This window comes from Hypanus sabinus, chromosome 6 (genome assembly GCF_030144855.1).
Source record: "Hypanus sabinus isolate sHypSab1 chromosome 6, sHypSab1.hap1, whole genome shotgun sequence".
NCBI classification, from domain to species: Eukaryota; Metazoa; Chordata; class Chondrichthyes; order Myliobatiformes; family Dasyatidae; genus Hypanus; species Hypanus sabinus.
In genome coordinates this window covers 59940601-59965341 of record NC_082711.1, presented here as the reverse complement: position 1 = coordinate 59965341, position 24741 = coordinate 59940601, and the positions used below count along the sequence as shown (strand labels likewise).

At 40.9% G+C, this 24741-nt stretch overlaps 1 protein-coding gene across 3 annotated transcripts in view; it reads right to left on the bottom strand.

Annotated features, from left to right (window-relative positions):
• si:dkey-12j5.1 (uncharacterized) overlaps positions 1 to 24741 on the bottom strand; it is a 610757-nt gene that overhangs the window by 87424 nt on the left and 498592 nt on the right. For all 3 annotated transcript variants that reach the window (XM_059972254.1, XM_059972253.1, XM_059972252.1), the window contains one exon: positions 616 to 720. In XM_059972254.1, coding sequence (XP_059828237.1) covers positions 616 to 720 — 105 coding nt within the window. The remainder of the gene's footprint in view (positions 1 to 615; positions 721 to 24741) is intronic.

Below are 24741 nucleotides of genomic sequence, written 5' to 3'. Positions count from 1 at the left end.
CTGACAATCTATTCTGTTTTATGTGTTTTGCATTGTATGAAACACATTCAGTTAAATTTTACAAGAAAAGATTATCTCTGGTCCTTAAATGTGGAGAAATTACTGCAGTGTTCTTTATACTTTTGCTTCCAGCATTTACAAAGAGCAAATTAAACTTCCTTCTACTCACAAAGTATGGCTAAATCTGTGATTTGCTGTGATTGAAAGATTGGTTATAACTACTAATATAAATCTGCCAGAGATGACAGAGCTTGCTCATCTTTGGAGAGACCTTAAAGCAGACAGAACTTAAGCATGTTTATTACTGAATATCTAATCCCTATATCATGGTAGAAAATATCATCCTCAAATCATGAGTAAATTATTATAGCTTAAAAACATTTTCAAAAACATACTAAAATACTTTAGAGAACTGAATTGCTGAAAAAGTGATGTCTTCCTCTGGAACATGCATTAGTGCAATTATAAATCTCGAAAGAAAAAGAAATAATGCATTTTGTTAATCTGCATTTTGGCAAATGTAAATTAATACACTGCAGGTAGGATCAGCCTCCTTAAATTTTTCACATGTAATCACTCTTTAAACAAAATATGGTACCCATAGAACAAGGTTACCTTTTTGGTTTTTGTTAGGTATGTTCTGGCAGAGTCCTTGAAAGACACATCCTCATTGGGCTTCTCTGATTGAAGGTAACAAACCCAACCCAGTAGATACCAGACCTATAAGACAAGTACATTCTGCAGGTTATCAATATAGCAATTATAGGGAGATAGTCACAAAAAGACTTAATAATAATTATCAGAACAAAATGTATGTTATGCAGAACATCAGATGCTCAAAGAGTGCATTTTATCAGTTAATCATTGACATATGGATAAAAATACTATTAGGAAGTCAGTGTTTTATTACCTGTCTATTATTGATAGTCTCTGTATTATTCCAGTAATAGCTGGAAGGTTCTTCTGGTAAGTAACATTGAAAATACTTTGTAATAGCAAAAGACCATTGGAGTTGGTGTGGAGGTGGTGGAGGAAGTGGTCTAAGAACAACAAAGAGGGAGGGGCATTAAGTAACAGAATCTGTTATCAGACTCCATCAGGATTAGTTTTGTAAGTTCTTACTAAATGGAAATATTGGTAAGATAGCAGAAATAGCATACAGTAAGAAAGTAGCAGGAGGTTGTTAATATTTGAAATATGGCAACACTAAGCTCAATTCTCTGGGAGAATAAGAGGCAATGAAAGGCCAAGTCCAAGTCACAAGGAGCAGGGTGGGGCTAAACTCCCAGACAACAAAGGTGAGCGGCATGGTGTCTGACAAAGTAGGCATCAGAGGAGGAAAATCTGGGGATTCTGAGACCCAGGGGAATGGAGAGAACTGGATGTGACCAGATGAATTGACATGACCTTCTGTGGATGACTAGAAACCTATCCAAGAACCTCAGTAAAGAGACTCCTTTGAAAAATGGGACAAAGGCTTTGATCAGGATGTGGACGAAGACCCAGATATAGCAATGAGCTTTATATTACCTTGATACTTGGTTATGCTAACAATTTTACCAAATATTATTAAATAATGTTGTTAATGCTATCAAACAAAGATCTTGAAGATTTTGTACTTGAAATAAATATGGTCAATCGAATGAATAATGCAAACCCCATGTCTAAAATAATTAATAGAGATGAAAATAATTGACAGACAAATTTCAAAGCTGATGAATGTTCTTTTCTTCACATAATTATAAAGGTTCAAGTACAAAGTAGATCCATTCAGATAATATTTAATGCATTACATTCAGTAACTTATTTTCACTTCTATTTCTCAGTAGAATTCTGATCATAATATCTACAAAGAATAAGATAATACCAGCCAGTGATTATAGTCTGCTGTTCACATCCTGTTCTTTATATTCATTAACAATGACCTTACAAGTGACAAAGATAATCTAATACAACTACCATCTGGTTAAACTGATATTTTCTTGCTTTATTTTAGTGTACATTTGCCTACAAATGGGAGGACATTGAATATCACTGGATCATTTGTTCAAAATGTCAATAAAAGACTAGTCAATGCTTTATTGATTATATTTTAAGTTAGAGAACATTTTGAACCTCAAAGGCTCTAAGATGTTTTACTTGGTTGACTACATTTGCTAAATTTTAATCAATAAAAGATCTCCTGTGGCATTGCTCTCAGTGACTCAAATGCTACAATATTTTATAATGACAGAAGCAATGTACCATGTTACACACAATATATTAAATTTAAATCATCTCCCGTAGCATTACTCACTCGAAAAAGAACTGATATATCTCTTCCAGTAACTGTGGTTATTTCTCACTGTCTAATTCTTATTCAGCATTTGCTATGCCAGTTCTTTCTCTGCCATTCTACATGCTTCATGGAAAAGAAATTCTTACTGTAATGTCTATCACTTTGACCACTCTTTATGTGACACTTTCCTCTTCCTGCCCTTATTTATCTTCTATGTCTTTCTTTGTTAATGTAGTTGATATTTATCTCATCTTGTTAAGGTCTAGGCTTCACAGAAAATTAAAAACACCAGGTACCAAACTGGATGTGGGTGTGGAAGAAGATTGTCAAGGAAGTAGTAAAGGGAAAAAGAAAGTTAGGTGGAGTTGGGAGAGGTTGCTTAACTGGCAGTCAAGTACAACTTATCCCAAATCTGGTCCGTGTAACTGCAGATGCATGCTGCCTGCTCATTATGTTGACTGCTACTTGCAGGTGCTAACTGTGTCATTTATTAGGAGTATGCAGTAACAGTAAAGCACAACATCAACACTACAGCTCTTAGCAAATATACACCATAGTTTCTGGAGCTGTAAACATAATTTGAAACAGTGCTGCCAACCACCTCCAATGGCTTACCGTGGAAGGATTGTGCACAACGGCATCTGATTGTAGCACCTGAAGTTTTGATGCAGAAGGTGGAAAGGAAAAGAGAGAAACTAGTTTGTCTGCTGGGAACAGGAAAGCAGGCCCTTTGGGCACATGGTACACAAGCAGTGGGTGAAGTTTAAGGCAATAGCAAACTTGCTGCACTTGTAATTCGGAGAACCAACCATCCAGAGATATGAGTTTGAATTTCACCAAAGCAATTACGAATTTGAAAAGAAAGGATGAACCACCCATTGTAATGATCTATTGACTTGTAACAACCCATCTGGTTCAATAGTGCACTTAAGGGATCAGCCATCCTCGCCATGTCCAATTTATTTATGTCGTTTTGGTTATAGCAAGGATGTCAATAAGCTGGAATGCTGCTCGGCCTCAATGCCCTGAGTTACAGGGAGAAATTTGGCATATGAGTAAAAAAATCATGAAGATCATAGATAGAACGAATATACACAGGTTTTCCTTCCTCGAGGATCAAAACTTAGAGGGTACAGGTTTAGGGTGAGAGGGAGAAGATTTAAAAGGGACCGAAAGGGCAACTTTTTTACTCAGAGGATGGTGCATATAGTATACGGAATGAGCTGCCAGAGAAAGCAGATAAGGCAGGTACAGGAACAACATTTAAAAAATTTTTGGACAGGTACACAGACAGGAATTGTTAATAAGGATCTGGCCCAAATATTGCAATTCCACAATATCCTTCAATGTTGCAAAAACAAAGGAGCTGGTTGTGGATTACAGGAGGAATGGAGACAGGATAACCCCTATTGACATCAATGGATCTGGGGTTGAGAGGGTGAATAGCTTTAAGTTCCTCAGCATCCACATCACTGATGACCTCACACGGTCTGGATATATCAGCTGTGTGGTGAAAAAGGCACCTCAGATGGTTGAAGAAGTTTGGCACGTCCCCAATCCTAAGGACTTTCTACAGGGGCACAATTGAGAGCATCCTGACTAGCTGCATCACTGCCCGGTATGGGAACTGTACTTCCCTCAATCGTAGGATCCGGCAGAGAGTGGTGCAGACAGCCCAGTGCATCTGTGGATGTGAACTTCACACTATTCAGGACATTTATAGAGACAGGGTCTGAAGGATCATTGGAGACCCGAGTCACCCCAGCCACAAACTATTCCAGCCGTTCTGGGAAACAGTACTGCAGTGAAAAAGCCAGAACCAACAGACTCCAAGACAGCTTCTTCTGCCAGGCCATTGGGCTGATTAATTCCCACTGATACAATTGTATTTCTATGCTAGATTGACTGTCCTGTTGTACATATTATTTAATACAAATTACTATAAATTGCACATTGAACATTTAGACGGAGATGCAATGTAAAGATTTTTACTCCTCATGTACATGAAGAATGTAAAAAATAAAGTCAATTTAATTCAAATACGGGCAATTGGACTAGACAGACAGACAGACAGACATACTTTATTGATCCCGAGGGAAATTGGATTTCGTTACAGTCGCACAGCCAAAAATAGTGTAGAAATATAGCAATATAAAACCACAAATAATTAAATAATAATAAGTAAATTATTCCAAGTGGAATTAAGTCCAGAACCAGCCTATTGGCTCAGGGTGTCTGACACTCCGAGGGAGGAGTTGTAAAGTTTGATGGCCACAGGCAGGAATGACTTCCTATGACGCTCAGTGTTGCATCTCGGTGGAATGAGTCTCTGGCTGAATGCACTCCTGTGTCTAACCAGTACATTATGGAGTGGATGGGAGACATTGTCCAAGATGGCATGCAACTTCAACGTGCATCTTGGTTAGCATGGATGAGTTGGGCCGAAGGACCTGTTTCCCTATTGTATTACTCCATGACTCTATCCAACAATACTGTTAACGCTTAAATACCCTCTGAAATGTCCTAGCAAGCAACTCAGCTGCAGCTTCACTGCTGAAATTAATAACAAAAAGAAAATCCAATATCAATTAAGTACTGAATTCAGACATAGCAAATGTGTTCTCATCTCAGCTTCCTTCACAAAGTTCTCTTCATAATCTGTTGTCAACATTAAGAGAGTTTTCATCAGAGCAGTCCAGCAAAAATTTGACATATCATTCTCACAGAGTTGCATCTTATAGACAATGTGCCAGGCGCTTCACTACAATCCCTGATTACATTGTCCTACAGAAAAGACAGAGCCATAAGTATCAAGAGATAAATTGGTCCCAGCAAACTTCAATTTTGACTTTAGAACCCATGAGGTCTAATGCAACCAAGTTTAGTGTGGGCAAGGAAGCTTCCTCCTGATCGCTGTCCTGCCTCAGGAGATAAATGAGCATTCCTATACACTGGGAAAAATAATCTGTGAAAAACAGTGAAGGCAGCAAGAACACAAAGTGTGTTCTGGAGGGGGGGGCTTCAATGTCTAACACCAATGTCAAAATCCATGGGATGCCACGGCAATTAGAGCTCCAGGCGTCGGAGTTTAGTTCCGCTGCCGTCTGTAAGAAGTTTGTGCATCCTTCCCATGAGTACATGGGTTTCCTCCCGCACTTCAAAGGTGCACTGGTTAGTTGGCTAATTGGTAATTGTAAATTGCCCTGTGGTTGGGCTAGTGTTATGTAGGTGGGTTGCTAGGCAGTGCAGCTCGTTGGGCTGGTAGGGCCTGTTCGGCTCTGTATCTCTAAGTAAGCAAATAAATAAATAAATAATGGCTTACAGCCCTAGTACAGACCAAGCTGGCTAAGAGGATATAGCTAACATAGTATATCTGCAGAAGATGTTGGTATACTAATGTGATGAACAACCTTCAATGATCCCATCTTCATCAATTTATTTTTAGCAATACATCTGTCTGTAATGGTATTGTTTGAAGTGGCCATCACACCATCTTTGCATCAATACTCAGGAAACGTTGTGTGGTCTACAACTGCACTCAGTGCAATAGGTTCAGAATGGAGTTGGGCATCTGTGGACAATCAGCAGTCACATATATGAACACCACCACAATTTCAAACCTCAGAGCCCAGCACATCTCTCAGTTTGCCATTACTATTACGCTTGAGTCAATGAGGAGTGCAGAAAACCTGGAAACAGTACCTGGCACACTTATGAATGCAGGGCTAATCTAGTGAAATCATGCTTGCTGTTATATGTCTGCTAACCAACATGCAATAAACAACTAACATATAACTGACGATCAGATCAAATCTCGGCAGTCTTATCACATCTACAGTGAATGTAAGTGGACAATTAGACAGCATTTGGATATGGTAGCTCCCGAAACGTTGTTGTGCACAATGAAGATAATGTGGGTGCTAAAGGCAAAATGATGTATTCACAGTCATATTCAGCCATTAATATTTAATATAATACAATCGAGCTTTCTCCTGAGAGTTCCACCACCAAAGCAGCCATTCCTTAAAAAATTCAATCCATTCTACATAATATCAAGAAACAACCCTGGATGCATTAAAAACCATTGGAGCATCTCAACTATAGCACGGAAAACTCTAAAACTAGCATGTAACCAGCCGGTTCCAGTACACTTACAATATCTGCACCTACCTAACAAAGAGGGAAGTTGCAAGTTATATATCTCTGACAAAAAGCAGGACAAATCAAATCCAGCTAATTACCAGCCAGTCTGTTTTCAATCATCAGCAAAATGATAGGATGTGCTCCTGAGAGTGATATAAAGCTGCATTTACTTCTCAATAACCTGTAGATAGAAGCCAAGTTTTGAGTATTTCCAGGAAAACTTAGCTTCCAGACCTCATTAATCCTGATTCAAACTTGGAACAAAGAGTTGAATTCTAGAGCCTACAAGCGAGTGCCCTGGACATTGAAGGAGTATTTGACTGAATGCTGGTTATGGAGCCCTGGTAAAAGCTAAGACAATGGAAAACACCCAGAGCTTGAAGTCAAACTTTCTTAAGAAAGGTGATTGAGGTTCTTGGATGACAACCATTTCCATCCCAGACATCACTATACGAGTTCCTCACAACAGTAGCCCAGGCACCAGCACCTTCACCTGCTTCATTAGTGACTTTACTTTAAATTAACAGGTCAGAATTGGGAAGGTTCACTGAGCAATCATTAATGTTCAATACCATTTGCAGTTCTTCAGCCAGTCAAACAGTCCGGCAAGAAGCTACACACAGTCAGACATGGGGAATAGTACAGCAAACTTGTTGCAACTTTGAAGATAAGGGAATCATAATGCTTGTACTTCTGTGTTTATGATTTTTTTTACTTATTTACATTGTTAGTGTAAACCAGAATCCTTGTTCTACATTATTTTGTGCAGGTTCCTATTATCCAACTAGCATATAATCTTCCAGCATGGACATAGTAGTTGAGAAAAAAACCTTTTGTGACATTAAAGTGAAGAATTTTCTGCAAAGCACCATCTCATATTTGTTCACATTGAAATTCTTTTGTCATTTACATATATCCATTCTGCAAGTCTATTTAATACTTGTTTTGTGTTATAAGGAAGGATGTATTTGTTTCGGACTACTCATCTTTATTTCAACCTCTAAAGGTCTTCCAAGGTACAAAAATTTGTTTAGTGATCAAAGCTGCAGCATGCCAAGAATTTCTCTGTGGGACAGCAGGGAACGGAGTCCAACCAAGATGAAAAAAGTCAGGCCATCTGGCTATCCCTAGAGCCTGGCTCCCTATCAGAGAAGTTCAATATTGGAGTCCGAGGCAGCTGAGCAGCATATAATTATCAAGTGATCCTTTGCATTCCTTCAGAGAGCTGTAACAATGCTCAGTATTACAAATGACATAAGGTAGCAGAGTATTTCAAAATATGTAAAGAAACATCAACAAAACACCAAACATCAGAAAAAAATGTCTGCTTAAATGATTTTTATGCTAGGTCGATTAGGCATAAGTTCTCTTAACTCTTCATTAAACTTTATGAGAAACGAAAAGCTTTGCTGGCACAAATAAACAGATTACAACCGCTATCAATTAAGGTATACTGCTCTCTTTGGTGGTAAAGAGCTCCCACTTAGATGCACTTTTTCATGCAAATATATTTGAGTGTTTATCACTATTAATAAAATATATGAAGACATATGAAATGATAAGTCAGTGGTACAATTGAGAAGGAAAAGTACTGAGAAAGAGAAAAGTGCCACAGATAACATTGAATGCAAAGTACTTCTGTATGTGCTTTATACAAAGGGGAAGTGTTTCTGCCTTTTCCCTGTTGAAGTCCTGTCCACTGGGAAACTGTTAGGCCTCTTTCAGTTGTTTACCCCAATGTGAGTGTTATTCCCTCGTATTTTTCACGTGATGATTTCAAGAACATGTTGAAATTTATGCAAATTATTCATTTAACAATAACTTGATGAAAAGGTTACAGTTTACCTTTATATTTTTATCATTATATTTGACCTTTAACAAAACAAGAAGTTCATTCACTGAAAGTGACATTAAAGGAAGTTACTTGGCTAATTGTATCTGTGTCAAATGAAAAATTATGAACCTAATTCCAACTTTAAGCATGTGACCCATTATGGCTCTTCCAGTTCTTTCCAAGTACTTTTTAAATGTGATAAGGTTATCTGTCATCACCCAGCTCTTTCAAGTAGTGATTTCTAGGTTGCAACCACCCTCAAGGTTGTAAAGATCTTTCCTCTCTCCCATGTAATCCTTCTGTTGACTACTTCAAATCTATCCATCTAGGTTGTTGACAACCTCCTCCAAATTACTCAATTAAATTCCTTCGTAATGTTATATGTCTCAATTAAATATCCCCTCAGTTTCCATTCTTCTAAAATACCGAAAAAAACATTTACCGGAGATCTGAAATAAAAGCAGAAATTATGGAAGCATTATTTTCAGCATTATCTGTTCTTATTCTGGATTAGTCAAACATTCCTCATGCTTACAATTCTCCAGCCCTAGAAACATCTTTTGTAAATCCCTGCACACTCTTCAGTGCTATAATATGTTTCCTGTATATATCACACTTGAGATGTGCAAAAATAGGCAGCAAATATTTCATACCTTGGCTCGTAAATAAAAGCATCTCATAGCTACTTCTACCCACATGAGCCTGTCCTGTTGCTTTTAGGAATGTGGTTCCCTTGTTGCTCCACTTTCCTCAATATATCCCCATATACTCTCCGTCTTGCTGCAGTTCTCCAACTGCATTGCCTCCCGCTTCTTTGGATTAAATTCCAAATGCCACTTTTTCATCTAAATGACTAATTATCCACAGCTACCCACGTGCTACAGCTTTCCTCCTTATTATCAAGGTTTGCATTGTACATAAACATTTTTGTTATCATACCTGAATGTTTAAGTTTAACTCATACTGAATCCTGAAAGACCCTACTGCTTGTAGTCTTCCAAACAGAATAAACACCCTTCAACCATTATCATTTGAGTCCAATCACTGATCCAATGTGGGATCCAATTTGTCACTTTCCTTTATACCCCAATGCCTTTTACATTTTTGAATTTACTCCAAAATGGTAGAGAGTTACATATGATTTAAAGTGTCCTGGCTGAGATATGTATTTCATATTATGAATTCCTTCACTCCCTGCATGCATATTAGTTGTATTAAAAATATCACTGCAGACAGTGCTGAGCAAGGATCCAAGGACATCCTCCAACTAAGTATCATGATCTCCATTACTCTCTTGTCTGCTGATCCCTCCACCTGCCCTCCAATCCCTCTCAAGGCACTTATCCCTGCAAATGTGCTGTGTTACACCTGCTCCTACACTTCCTCACTCACCACCTTAAAAAGTCCTTCCAGGTGAGGCAGTCCTTCACACGTGAATCCATGGCAACTTTTACTGCATCCAATGCTTCTCCTTCACATCCATGAGACATCAAACAAATTGGGGGATCACTTTGTCAAACAGCTTCACTCCATCCAGCGTACCAGCAGAGATCTCCCTGTGGTCAGCTATTTTAAATCCACTTCCCATTACCACACCAACATATCTGTCCACTGCCAAGTTGAGACAAGACACAGGTCAGAGGAACAGCACCTCATATACCAGCTGGGCAGTCTCCAACCTGATGGCAAGAACATTGATTTCTCAAACTTACACTGGTCATTCCTGTCTGCCCACTTTTCTTCCCCTTATCGAACTGGCCTCCATCACCCCATCCCTTTCCCCTCCTTGTTCCTCTTGATCTGAACATTGCCTACACATTCCTCCCAATGGTTTGGCTCCTCAACTCTTTCCCTTTATTCCACGTTCCACTCCTCTTCAATCAGACTGCATCTTCCTCAGGCTTTGCCACCCCACCTATCACTTTCCAGCTTTTTACATCATTCCTATTCTCCTCCTCTCACCTAGATTTACCTATCACCCACCAGCTCTTGTTCCGCAGCTTCCCCCACCTTTTTATACTTTCCAGTCCTGATGAAGAGCCTAGACCTGAAACATAGACTGCCCATTTCCATCCATTGATGCTGAGTTCCTCCAGCTTTCTGAGTAATGCCTTAATATTTCTACTTCTTTTGGAGCAGTCCCTGCCTCTTTTCACAAAAGGAGACACAAAAAGCCTCCCACTGTTATGGTCCAGTCCGGAGCCCGCTTTCTGGGTCTTGATCCGGTCTGCGGACTCCAGGTCTTGTAGCCGTCCCTCCTTTCACCTTTTAGCCCAAATCATCCTTAACCTATCTTGGCTTAAGGAGGTGCACCTGAGACCTTTCGGCTTACAGGTGGATATAAGGGGCTCTAGGACTGAGTCTAGTTGGGGGGTGCTCCCTGCTCCGAAGTAATGTGGCCTGCCCAGGGGGCTATGCTCCCAGCATTCCTTGTCCCATAGACCCATCCTTTAGCCTAGCCAGGGTGATGCCTTTGCCATGAACTCCAGGGTCCTGCCTTTGCCATGAACTCCCTGAACCCAGGATCACTGTTGCATGCCACGGTCTCCCCATCTTGTTCTATCCTTTAGTTGTTCCTGTCCTGCCCCTAGTACTTCAGTGCCTGCGTCCTGCATTTGGGTCCAGTCTCCAAGTCCTCTTGTGACACTCACAAATATTGGAGAGCAAAGGATTTAATACTGGAGAAAGAGGAGGCCCAATACACATGAAGAAAAAATAAATATTGGGTGCGATGTAGAGGAGAGATACCCTGTGTGAAGAGGTGAGAGGGAGAGGTGAATCAGGGGCTGGCAGACATTAGGTGGAACCAGATAAGGAGAGAATGATGGGCAGATGGTGCCAGAGGGGGAAGAGGGAGGAATGGAATTGAGAGACAGTGGCAGATGACTTAAAATGTTTGAATGAATTTGAGTGTCCTCATACACAAGTTACTGAAAGCTACAAGAGTAAAGATGTCTTACTATAATTGTATATGGCAGTGGTGAGAGTACACTGGGAATTTTGTGAAGAAAAAACAACTCTGATCTCTTTATAGAAAAAATAAAATTGATATTGTGAGAGTATGTGGAAGATTCATCAGAGTGGCATATCTGTTGTATTAGAAAAGTCAACAGGAAACAGCGAGCAACCTGGGTTTAATCCTGATCGCTGTGCGTAAATCGCATATACTCCTTGTGACCATGAATTTACCCTGGGCATTACTCTCCTTCCAATACATGCTGGGTCGTTAGCTAATTGATCACTGTAAATGCTCTCACATAGGTGGGTGGTGGAGAATCAGACCTGAGCTGATGCAATGTAGGAAGGAATAGAGAAGAGGAATATAAAAGGGGGAAAGGGATTTAGGGGGTTGCACTGAAAACTGGAATACACTTGATTGGTCAAGTGGCTTCCTCCTTTGTTGCTCGGCAACTTAAAATAAGTGAATGAATAGGCTACACTGTTATTATGGAGAATGAGAGAGGAGTGACACTGAAGCATACAAAATACACTGCAGACTCAGTGGGCTCACACTATAGACCGTTCCTCCTGACTGAGGTTTAGAAATAAGGGTCATGGTCTCAAAACAATGATTATTCTGTTTAGGAATAGAGTGATGGGAAATACTTCACACAGAGGGCAGTGAATTTTTGGTTTTCCTTCCATCCTCAGGCTGTGGAAAACTTTTCAAGAATATACAAAAAAAAAGTTAATGGATTTCTGGATAGCAAAGGAATCAAGGCACAAGGGGAAAAGCTAAGAAAATGGTGCCTAAGGTAAAAGATCAGCCACAGTGTTGTTGAAGGTAAGAGCAGGCTAAAGCAACCAAACTGCCTGTAGCTGCTCCTATTTCTTACATTGAATTTAAAATAGTCATATAATTAGAGTCATAGAGCACTACAGTACTGAAACAGGCCCCTTGGCCCATCTAGTCTGTACCAAACTATTAATCTGCCTAGTCCCATTGACCTGGATGATAGAGGTCCATACCCCTCCCATCCATCTATCCAAACTTCTATTAAATGTTGGAATCAAATCCACATCAACCACTTCCAAACTCTGATTGAAGAAGTTCCCCTTTCACCTTGAATCTATGACCTCTAGTTCTAGTCTCACCCAACCGTGGTGGAAAAAAACTTGCTTGCATGTACCCTATCTATAACCTCTCATAATTTTGAATACCTCTATCAAATTTCCCCTCGTTCTTCTACACTCGAGGCAATAAACTCTTAACCTATTCAAATTTCCCCAACAACTCAGGTCCTCAAGTCTGGGCAACATCTTTCCTGTAGGAAGGTGACCAAACTGCACACATTACTCCAAGTTAGGCCTCACAAATGTCTTGTACAACTTCAACATAACATTTCGACTCCTGTACTCAATATTTGATCTATGCAGGCCAATGTGCCAAAAGCTTTCTTTACAACCCTATCTACTTGTGATGCCACTTTCAAGAAATTATGGATGTGTATTCCCAGATCACTCTGTTCTAGCGCAGGCCTCAGTGTCATATCGTTCACTCCATACGACCTATCCTGGACTGGTCACCCCAAAGTGCGTGACCCCGACCGTATAGGTATATGTAGTTCACCACAGTGCAACACCTCAAACTAGTCTGCATTAAATTCCATCTGCCATTTTTCAGCCTACTTTTCCAGCTGGTCCAGATCCCACTGCAAACTTTGATAGTCTTGTTCACCGTCCATTACACCCCCATCTTCGTGTTATCTGCAAATTTGATGATCCAGTTTGCCACATGATCTATCATTGAAATAGATGACAAACAACAACCTATCATTCATTGATTTTTATTTTGTATAGTAGGGGAATTAAGGTTTATGGGGGAAAAGGCAGGTAGGTGGAAATGAGTCCATGGCCAGATCAGCCATGATCTTATTGAATGGTGGAGCAGACTAGATGGACCAGATGGCTTACTCCTGCCCTGTTTTCTTTAGTTCTTGTTTTGGGTCACACCTCTAGTCCCCAGCCTCCAGTCAGAGAGGCAACCATCTACTATCATTCTTTATCTTTTCCCATAAAGCTAATCTGAAATCCAATTTACAATCTCTGATTGAATGCCAAGCGACTGAACCATCTTGACCAACTTGCCATGTAGGACCCTGTCAAAGGCCTTGCTAAAGTACATGTAGACAACATCCATAGCCTTGCCTTCATCAACATTCCTGGTAACTTTCTCGAAAACCTAATAGAGAGAAGAGACATGCACTACCATGCACAAAGCCACGTTGACTATCCCTAATCAGTCCCAGTATATTCAAAAACAGTGGATTCCAGTTAATCAGAAGACATCGGGACCAGTACATTTTGGCCCAATTAAGAGGCTGCTCCAATTAGCCAAAGTTTCATTGAAATAGGTAAAAGGTACTGTATAAAAAAGACATACTATTATTTAACTGAGAAACAAATTAAAGTATTTAAATGAAATACAGCACAAATTAGAATACTACCAATACCTCTACAGTACAATAAAACTGTTCATTCATTTGTAATAATTACCAATGGAGGAATTCATCTGCTGTGTTCTCATGATTGACTGTAAATGAACAAATAAGTGGAGACCTAGTGCAGATACGGAGTGACTTCATACAATGCTTTAGACCGGGGTTTCCTATCTGGTTAATGGTAGGAGTCTATGGCATTAAAAAGGTTGGGAAACCTTGCTTTAGATGATTGCATCCTTCAAAATCTTTATTTTCATTGTAACAATCAAGATGACTGTCAAAAATGAAATCATTTCATTTTCACTCCCAGCTATTTCTCGCATTTCCAAGCCTGAATGATTGAAATTGCTGTGAGCAAAACAGTCCTGAATTGTCTTACTGCTTATTTCACACCAACTATCAGTTACAAAAATCACTGCTTTTTAAAACACAAACACACTGATGGAATTAAAAAAAAATGATTGCTCTAAGTTTGGTGTAGTGTCTAATGGCCACAGAAGTGCACAAAACTGACACGAGTTAGAAACTGTTTGGCACCAGTCTCCTGTCTGTATTAAACAGCATGATGTCCCAAATAAACAAAGGCAACCCTAGCTAACACGAGGAAATCTACAGGTGCTGGAAATTCAAACAACACACACAAAATGCTGGTGGAACACAGCAGGCCAGGCAGCATCTATAAGGAGAAGCACTGTCGACGTTTTGGGCCGAGACCCTTCATCAGGACTAACCGAAAGGAAAGATAGTAAGAGATTTGAAAGTAGTGGGGGGGAGGAGGAAATGTGAAATTATAGGAGAAGACCGGAGAGGGTGGGATGAAGCTAAGAGCTGGAAAGGTGATTGGCGAAAGTGATACAGAGCTGGAGAAGGGAAAGGATTATGGGACGGGAGGCCTCGGGAGAAAGAAAGGGGGGGAGCACCAAAGGGAGATGGAGAACAGGCAGGGTGATGGGCAGAGAGAGAAAAAAAAACAAACAACTAAATATGTCAGGGATGGGGTAAGAAGGGGAGGAGGGGCATTAACGTAAGTTAGAGAAGTCAATGTTCATGCCATCAGGTTGGAGGCTACCCAGCCGGTATATAAGGTGTTGTTCCTCCAACCTGAGTGTGGCTTCATCTTGACAGTAGAGGAGGCCATGGATAGACATATCAGAATGGGAATGCAACATGGAATTAAAATGTGTGGCCACTGGGAGATCCTGCTTTCTCCAGTGGACCGAGCATAGCTATTTTATTGATTTAACTTTTTTCTTTAAGAATTGTTCCAAATAAGTGGCTACCCTGATTAACTGATGGTCTAATTCACTAGAATCTACTGTACTTATATAACTTTCCTTAGAATATTATCCAGTAACCTACCCTCTACTGATGTCAGGCTCACCGGCCTAACATTAGGTTTCCTCCTATCCTCTGGCACCTCACCCATGGCTAAGGATGCTTTAAGTATCTCTGCCAGTGCCCCTGAAAATTCTGCAGTATCCTCCCACAGGAGGCTACCTACCCTAATATGCCTCACATCGCAATACCTCCTCCTCTGTAATCTGTATATGGACCATGATCTCACCGCTGCTTTGCCTCACTTCTGTGGACTTGGTGTCTGTCTCTCACGTAAATACTGATGCAAACATTCCACTTAAGATCTCCTCCATCTGTTTTGGCTCCATGCATAAATTACCACTCTGATCTTCCAGTGGATCAATTTTGTATCTGACTGCCAGGAGGCAAAGAGTGGGAATGAGGGGAGCCTCTTCTGGTTGGCTGCCAGTGACTAGTGGTGTTCCACAAGGGTTGGTGTTGGGACCACTTGTATTATATTATATTTTAATGATTTGGATGATAGAATTGATGGCTTTATGGCCAAGTTTGCTGATGATATTAAGGGCAGGTAGTTTTGAGGAAGCAGGGAGTCTGCAGAAGTACTAAGAGAGATTATGAAAATGGACAAAGAAGTAGCAGATGGAAGTGTATGGTCATGCAGTTTGGTAGGAGAAATAAAGCTACAGACAATTTTCTAAAAAGGGAGAAAATTTAAAAATTGCTGAGGGACTTGGGAGTCCTCATGCAGGATTCCTTAAAGGTTAACTTGTAGGTTGAATTGGTGGTAAGGAAGGCAAATGCAGTGTTAGCGCTCATTTTGAAGGACTATAATATAAAAGCAAAGACGTGATGCTGAGGCATTGGTCTGACTGATTAGGTTCGGAGTACCGTGAGCAGTTTTCGGCCCCTTATCTTTCTTTTTTTCTCTCAATTTTTCCCATTTCAACCTTGGTTTCTCAAAACTATCGCTGCAGATATGTAGATAAAAAGGGTTCCAAAGCTACTTAAAATACATGGCACTGCTGAACAATATTAAAAAGGTTGCATTTTATCAGGAAATAAAGTGATCCAGTCAAAAGTGAATAGTACCAAACCATTTTCTCTAAATTGCTGAGTTGAAATTCATGTTTCATTCCACAATTTTACTAATTTATTTAAAGTGGCTGGTGCTACAGCTACAACAAAACAGAGCCATAGTAGTGGATTATAGCTGAAGCCATATACTGGATTATTGTTGAGCCCTTTCAGGATCCTGTACCATTCAATCTTAATTTCATTTTCTGGCATTGCACCCAAAGCTCTCTAATCTCCTCATAGCCAGAAAACAACCTCAAAACATACCTCTCAGTTACTGCGTATTTAAAGCCATCTCTATATAACATATACCCTGCCTATAAAGATTTTGACATTCTCCCCCGTGACTGCGTGGGTTTCCTCCAGGTGCTCCAGTTATCTCTCACAGTCCAACGAAGTATCAGTTGGTAGGTTAATTGGTCATTGCAAATTGTCCGGTGAGTAGGCTTGGGCTAAAATTGGGTGACTGCTGGGTGGCACAGCTCACAGGGCCGGATGGGCCTTTTCCATGGTGTATCGAAATAAACAAACAAATAAATAATTGAATAGCAGATCAACAATCCTTCATATTTAAGACCGTTCGCATTCCTGACCTTTATGATCTGACTTTTTTTAAGACACTGATGCATAATTGTAGTTGCCACACTCTGTGAATCCCCTTAAGAATCGTGTGTAATTCAGAAATTGACTTTCATCTTTCAAAACTATACTCTAAAGGATATATTCCTTGTCTTTTCACTCTCCTCATAAGATAACTGTTCATTCCAGAAGTCAATCGATAAAGTATTGTTGCATCCTTTGAGGTTAGAACATCTCTTTTAGATAAGGATACCAAAACTGTACACCTCATCACTGCCAGCTCATTGAAGTCCTAAATAATTGCAATAATGCTCCAGAGGTTGCATGCATTGAAATAGAACAGTAAGCAGGCAGTGTGAATATTAGGTGTGGCCTCTGTTTACTTAAAGGACTTGGGCTAATTGTGCATTTGTTCAGCCTTTCATGGGCACAGTCCAACTCTGTTCATTAGATTCAGCAATTTGCAGGTGTGAAGGAATAGAAGGATCTTAGGGTCTACATCCACAGATCCCTGACAAAGTTGCCTTGCAAGCTGAGAGTGGTTTAGAAGGGCGTATAGTACTTTGGATTTTGTTAGTTGGGGGATTGAGTTCAAGAGCTACAAGGTAATGTTGCAGCTCTATAAAAGTGGTTAGACCACATTTGGAATATTGTGTTCAGTTCTGATCACCTCATTATAGGAAGGATGTGGAAACTTTAGTGAGGGTGCAGAAGAGATTTCCCAGGACACTGCCTGGATTAGACAGCATATCTTAAAAGGAAAGGTTGATCAACCTAGAGATTTTCTCCTTGGAACAAAGGAGGATGAGAGGCGACTTACTAGTGCTGTATAAGATTATAAGAGGCATTGATAGATGAGACAGCTAGTGCTTTTTTCCCCAAGATGGCAATGGCTAGTACAAGAGGACATATTTCGAAGGTGATTGGTAGAAAGTATTGGAGGATGTCAGAGGTAGTTTTTTTTTAAACAAAGTGGTAAATGCATGGGACGAACCACAGGGGTGGTGTTAGAGACAGATACATTTGGGACATTTAAGATTCTCAGACAGGTACATGGTTGAAAGAAAAAATGGAGGGCTACGAGGAAGGGAGTGGTTAGATTGACCTTGGAGTAGGTTAAAAGGTTGACACGACATTGTGGGCTGAAGGGCCTATATTGTGTTGTGCAGTTTTATTTTTTTGGAATCACACCTATTTAAAAATATTAAAATTGTTTTATGTGCTTAAAGTTGGCTCCATTAACTTCAGTTATCCTTGTTTTATGGACTGCTAGCTTACAGATTCATACTCTGCCCAGCTTTCCAACAATTGCTGGGGGTAAGGGAGGCTGAGGTTAAGCCTATTTAAAATTCATAAGCATTTTCTGTCCCTTGTTCATGCAAACGATTTGACATCACCTTTCCTCACTGTATTCTATGTAATTGTTTATTACCAAGACTAACCCTTCCCTACCTCCCCAACACCACCACCGCCACCCTTCCCCACCCCCATCAATACTTAGAAGTCAAGCATTCTTGAATATTTATTTGCCAACCTTGTTTATACACCCACATACCCATGTCTCAGTAATTAGTTTGGCACATAAATTTCATTCTGTGTGGATTCCTGACTTAAGCTAAAAGCAACAAATATTGAAAATATTCACCATGTCAGGCCACATTTGTGGGTTAGAGAAATAGAGGTGGTCATTTCAGTTTGAAGAATTGAGACAAAAATAGTTGGTTAAGCTGCAGAGTGGGAGAATTACTCTGATCAGGTAAAACTGGGCTATGAATAAAGTTCTCCAGTCAAAGAGTGAACGGAAGTAGTTAGAGAGTGAGAACAAAGACTAAAGATTGTAGCCGTTGCGAAATGCAGAGCAGGACGACTTGTTATGAACATCTCTTCCACTCTGAGATGAAAAGAAAATTAAATAGGAAAATAAACAAGCTGAGCTGACTAGATGACCTAGTTGTTTGAGAATATACCGTACATAAAGATATTGCATTTTTTTCCTTGTCTTCTATTAAAGGTGCATTCAGCAGGATGTTTTTTAATGACTACAGCTCAGCCTCAATACCATCAACCCGTCAGTTGGAGAGCTACGAGAGAGGAGGCAGCGCACAGATCCAGGAGTTTAAAAGGAGAAAGCTCGGCAGCAACTCAGCTGTAACTGGAGCACCAATTGTGTGTTGAAGAACAGGGAAGGATCAGGCATAAAAGGAAGACACTGCCTAGCAGAGCGGTCATCAAAGGAGCGGTTTGAGTCAGAGTGGTAGGGCTTTGGCGGGGTAAGTGGTTATGGACTTTGTTTTTTCGAGGAATAGAGAGCATGTCCTGTAGGGTTAGTGCTTCGGTCTGAGTGTCAGATGTGGGAATCGTGGGAATCTTCCAGTCTCCCAGATGGCCACATCTGCACCAGGTGCACTGAGGTGCAGCTCCTGAGAGACCGTGTTAGGGACTTGGAGCTGCAGCTTGATGACCTACAGCTTATTAGGGAAAGTGAGCAGGATTACTTGCATGTGCCACGTGCTAATGAGCACAAGAATAGCATGATCAGGAATATTAATGCATGGCTGAGAAACTGGTGTAGGGGGCAGGGTTTGGGCTCCTGGATCATGGGGGCCTCTTCTGGGGGAGGTACAAACTGTACAAAAAGGACAGGTAGCAATCTTGAGATTACTACCCTGGAGATCCTACCGAACTCCCTGAATTCTCTTCAGGACCTCCTCCCTTTTTCTACCTCTGTCATTGGTACCGATATGAACCAAGACTTCTGGTTGATCACCCTCTCCCTTCAGAATACTCTGTACCTGATCTGAAACATCTCGTACCCTGGCTCCTGGGAGGCAACATGCCCTGTGGGTATCTCTATCAGGCTGATAGAACCTCCTGCCTGTTCCCTTCACTATGGAATCCCCTATGACTAACGCATTCCTCATCTTCTTCTCTACCCTCTGCACCACTAAACCAAGCTCAGTGCCAGAGACCCGATTACTGTGGTCATCTTCTGTCAGGTCACACCGCCCCCAACAGCATCCAAAACGAGATAAGAATTACTGAGGGGGTGGTCACAGGGGTGCTCTCTCTCTCTGAGCCCTTCCCTTCCCTTCCCTGACAGTCACCTAGGGATGAGTTGAGCCAAAGGCCAGTTTCCATGTTGCATTACTCCATAACTATACGCCTTCCCCTAAATCCTTACTCCAATCACTTAAAAACAGCAATTTTTAATTTAGATTCCTTTGCCAAAAGAAACAGACCCTTTCTACTTACACATTCTAAATTTTGCCATAGGTAAACAATAAAATAAAACTGAAAATGCTGGAGTTAGACACACCTTCCATTTTGCAGCATAAACAGAGCAAAATATCTATCTATGTCACTTTACCATCACTGAAAGTAAAACTCAGACACAAATAATAACCGGGTCAGCAGCAATACTAAGTTTTCTACGTAAAGCACACAACATGTATCTTAGCACTAACCCTAAGAGAAAATTCTTTCCACGTGAACACTTAGCTGCTGTGTTATCTCAAACTCAGATCTGGTTCCCAGCAGATTTGGATCAATATGCACTCTGGCTGGTGTCAAGATGAAACTAGGACAAAGTGCCAGAACTCAATTCACATGTGTTATTAACAGCTACCAGTGCATGGAGATTGTCATTTCCTACATGGCCTTGATAAAGTTCCTTGTCTTCAAAGGGTAAGGGCATTATCTATTTGAGGAAAGTAATTAATTCAATATTTCCTAAGCAGTATGTACCTAGTGGTTAATTTCATCTATTATTGCAAAATTCATCTCTGTAAGATTTGAATCATAGCTGTAAAATAAATCTGATATTTTACTTTGAAATAACTTGATTTTTTTAGAATTTTTAAAATATTCAAATCAGAATTTCACTACAAATTTGTATCAACAAGTGTAGAAAAATATTTAAGTTACAGTTAAATGCACAAGTTACAAAGACTGAGGCAAATTAAGCATGTGCCAAATGTCAGGAAACTTTAAGAAGAAATGCTCAAAATGCTTAGTAGATCAGGCAGTATCCTTGTTGATAGAGAAGAGCTAAGGGCCACATCTTGCCTTGAACCTTGGATTACCACCATCTGAACCCCACATTAGTACTTATCTGTTCTGAATGCAGAAGGCTAATGTTACTAACTTCATGGATCCAAAACAACGTGTGAAGTCTCAGAGGTGTCCAATGCACAACACGAAAATCTCACCCATGAAACTAGCCTAAAAGCTTTTGACAAAACTTAGAGCAGAACATCATGGACCAAAGGCCTGGTCCTCATGTTATACTGCTCTATGATCCAAAACTCCCACATCAAAGAATAGAATCAGAGTAAGTTATTATCACTGTTTTATGACATGGAATTTATATTTTTGTGGTAGCAGCACATTGCAAAGTCATAAAAATTATTATAGAATATACAATACATAAATAATGCAAATTTAAACAATCACGATGAAATTATGTTCATGGACATTTCAGAAATCTGATGGCAGAGGGCGGAGAAAAGGTGTTCCTGAATCATTGACTCTCCTGTATCTCCTTCCTGATAGTAGTAATGAGAAGAGGGCAAATGTGTGCTCTTACAGTGAATGCTGCCTCCTTGAGGCACTACCCTTTGAAGATGACCTCAGTGGTAGGGAGGGCTGTGCCTCCATTGGAGCTGGCTGAGTCTACAACCTTCTATAGCCACTTGCAATCCTGTGCAGTGGAGCCTCCATGCCAGTTGTGATGCAACCATCTGTACAAATTTGCAACAATCTTTGTTGACATATCAAATCTCCTCACATTCTTAATGAAGTAGGCCTAGGTTTAGAAACTTGATTAATACTGAAGTGATGATGGTATTGAAACCAAGCTGTAACTGGTTAAGAGCAGCTTTACTGCTGTCTAGATGTTCTAAAATCAAGCAGACAGCCAATAAGACTGCATTTGCTGTAGACCTGTTGTGGAGGTATGCCAAGTGCAGCGTGTTCAGGTTCTTGCTCAAACAGGAATTATTTACAGCCATAACCAACCTCTCATTAGAGTTAATTTGAATACTATTAGTTGATGGTTGTTGAGCAGCTTACTCTGAAGTTCCTGGGCACCAGTATGATCGCTGCCCTTTTGAAGGGGTTAGGAACCTCATGCTGCAGCAGTGAGACTCTGAAGAGAAGCAGTGAAAAGGTGAACACTCCAGCCTGTTGGTCAGCACAGTTTTCAGTACCTGGCTCGGCACATCACTGGGTGCTCCCATGTTTGCTGATGTAGCCATGAGGTTTTGGTGAAATTATTAACTTATTTTTATAATTATTTACAATGAAAATATAAATTTAAAATACTTAAAATAATTGAAAATATTAAACAAATGCAAAATATATTTTTTGAAAATAACATATCTCCCTCTTTCTTTCCTAATCCTACAGGAAGGATGTGGAGAGCAGAGAAGAGTTACAAAGACGTTGCCTAGATCATAGGCCATGCCTTATAAGAATAGGTTGAGTGCACTCCAGAGGATGAGAGGTGACCTGATTGAGGTGTACAAGATAATGAGCAGCATTGATCGTGTGGATAGCCAGAGGCTTTTTCCCAGGGCTGAAATGGCTGACATGGGGGGCATAGTTTTAAGGTGCTTGGAAGTGGGTACTAAGGGGTAGTCAGAGGTAAGTTTTTCATGCAGAGAGGGTTGGGTGCATGGAATACACTGCCAGCAATGGTGGTTGAGGTGGATACAATAGGGTCTTTTAAGAGACTCTTAGATAGGTATATGGAGCTTAGAAAGATAAAAGGCTATGCGGTAGGGAAATTCTAGTTAGTTTTCCAGAGTGGGTTACATGGTTAACAAAACATTGTGGGCTGAAGGGCCTGTAATGTGCTGTAGATTTCTATGTTTCTATTACTGATCAATCCCCATTGAAATGAATGGACACCAGATTCTGGTATGGGATCCTTGAGGTGATCTTCTGCAGGTCTCAGTCTGTCACTGGACCTCAGACACCTTCTGTGAAGAGAGCTCCACAGGTGGAGTGGACAGTTTCACCATGGAAGACTTAAATGATTAACTCTCACAGCTTCTTTTCACTGAAGTTGACATTAATGAACATTCTATGACCCATTGTTTCAGATAAATGATCTTTCGATTATCTTTTTTCTTCTGCAAAGAGAGTGTCAGCTCCTTGAAATATTTGCAGAAATTTAAGATTTTGTTTCCCATTGCCTCAGCATCCAACTAATTTTTCTCCTCCATTTCCAAGACGATCCTACAACCAGTCACATCTTCCCTTTAGCCCCACCCTTTTTGCTTTCTGCAGAAAATGTTCTCTCCGAGGCTCCCTGGGTTGTTCATACCTCAATGAGCCAACTGGTTTGCAGAGCACCTGTGCCCTGTATGAAATAGCCTTCTCAACCAACACACACAAGATGCTGAAGAAGCTCAGCAGATGTCCTCCTCCATTGCAAACACAAACTAGAGGAACAGTAGCTCATATGTCACTTGGGTAGGCTACATCCCAATGGTATGAATATTGAATCTCGTAATTTCAGGTAACCCACATGACTGTCGTTCTCCATCCCCATATACTTGTCTGTCCACCTAGTTTCACTTCCCTTTGTTCGTCCCTTCCATCCCCTCCTCCCACCTAATTACATCTGCTTATTATCCTCTTCACCATCTGCTTCCACCCATTACCTACCAGCTTCTCTCTCACCCCCTTATCTACATATTGGCAAAACCTTCCTGTTCCCTCTCAATCCTGATGCAGGGTCTTGTCTCAAGCATTGATTTATATATTTTGTCTCCACTACTTGACCTGCTGAGTTCTTCCAGCATTTTGTTTTCGTTCAAGGTTTCCTAAGCATTCTGTACAATGCTGAGATAACCCCTAGGGGATGCACTGGGACACATCGTCAGTGACATAACCTTGGATCATTGGGTGTTTCAGGTTCTTCAACGTCAGACCCTCACCCAGGCAAACCAACCAGGGTTGATCAGGCCCTGACTTGTGTCCCAGCAACACTGGTCCATGGGTCACACCTCTGGATCCATAGCCATCTGGAAGTTCACTCAGCAGCCTCTGTGATGGACCTGATTGCTCTTTTCGTTGCAACCCCCGCAATGCCAAGGGAACAGCCAGAAAAAACTCTACACCTGGCATCTACAGCCTCGCATTGTGTCCTACAATCCTGTCTCTGGCACTGCTCTACCAGCTCCTGATATCTGGCTTTCTAATGCTCAAATGCTCCCTCAATCCGGTCATCCTAAGGAACTGTCAGTTCCACCATGACAATCTGCTTCGAGGTCTCTGACTGAATGACCATGTCAGGGCTCAGGAATGAAGTCAGGGAACTTCAATTGCTTGCACAAGTTCTAATTTCAGTTGCTAGTCAGATGCCATGGTGAGCACGCTTGCTGGTGATCTGCACTGAGGCTGTGGTTGGTCTTTAGCTTTGTCAAAGGGTTGACAGAGGTGCTGATTACTGTTAATGGCCAAGGAGATACTTTCTACCACTGCCTTCAGCACCTGATCATGGCGCCAGCAGTAGCGGCCCCCTCCCAGGTATTTGAGGCAGCTAGTGACGATGTGTTCCAAGGCTTCTCGACCAGGGCAGAGAGGACTTGACGGTGTCTCCTCTTTTCCTCAAGCAAAAAGGTTCTCGGGACCAGGCAGGATGTTGTACACAGTCTGAATCATGAACATGATGCGATGGGGTTCTATCTACCAGATGTTAAACCAGGAGATCTTCTGATTCAGCTCACCCTCCTACCTGTTCCAAGCTCCCTGCTGTCCTACCATCCTAGTGGGACACACATTTCCTCAACAGCTGCTCATACCTCATCCTAGATAAGTTTGCTCTCATTGAGCAGAAAATACCTGTCCAGGTGCCACTCTCCCTACCAGATCGTTCAGACATGACACAGCCATCTCCACTGCATGCTTGGCCTTCCATTTCCTGACTGTCTGGACCTCAATGTCTGCTGACAAGACTTTGGGGTCACTGGAATCTCTATACAGCAGCAATTCCCTTGTAAGGGAAACCTTGAACTTCTTATTCAGGCTGCTGAAGGGAAGCTGTTCCTTGATCATATCACCAGCTT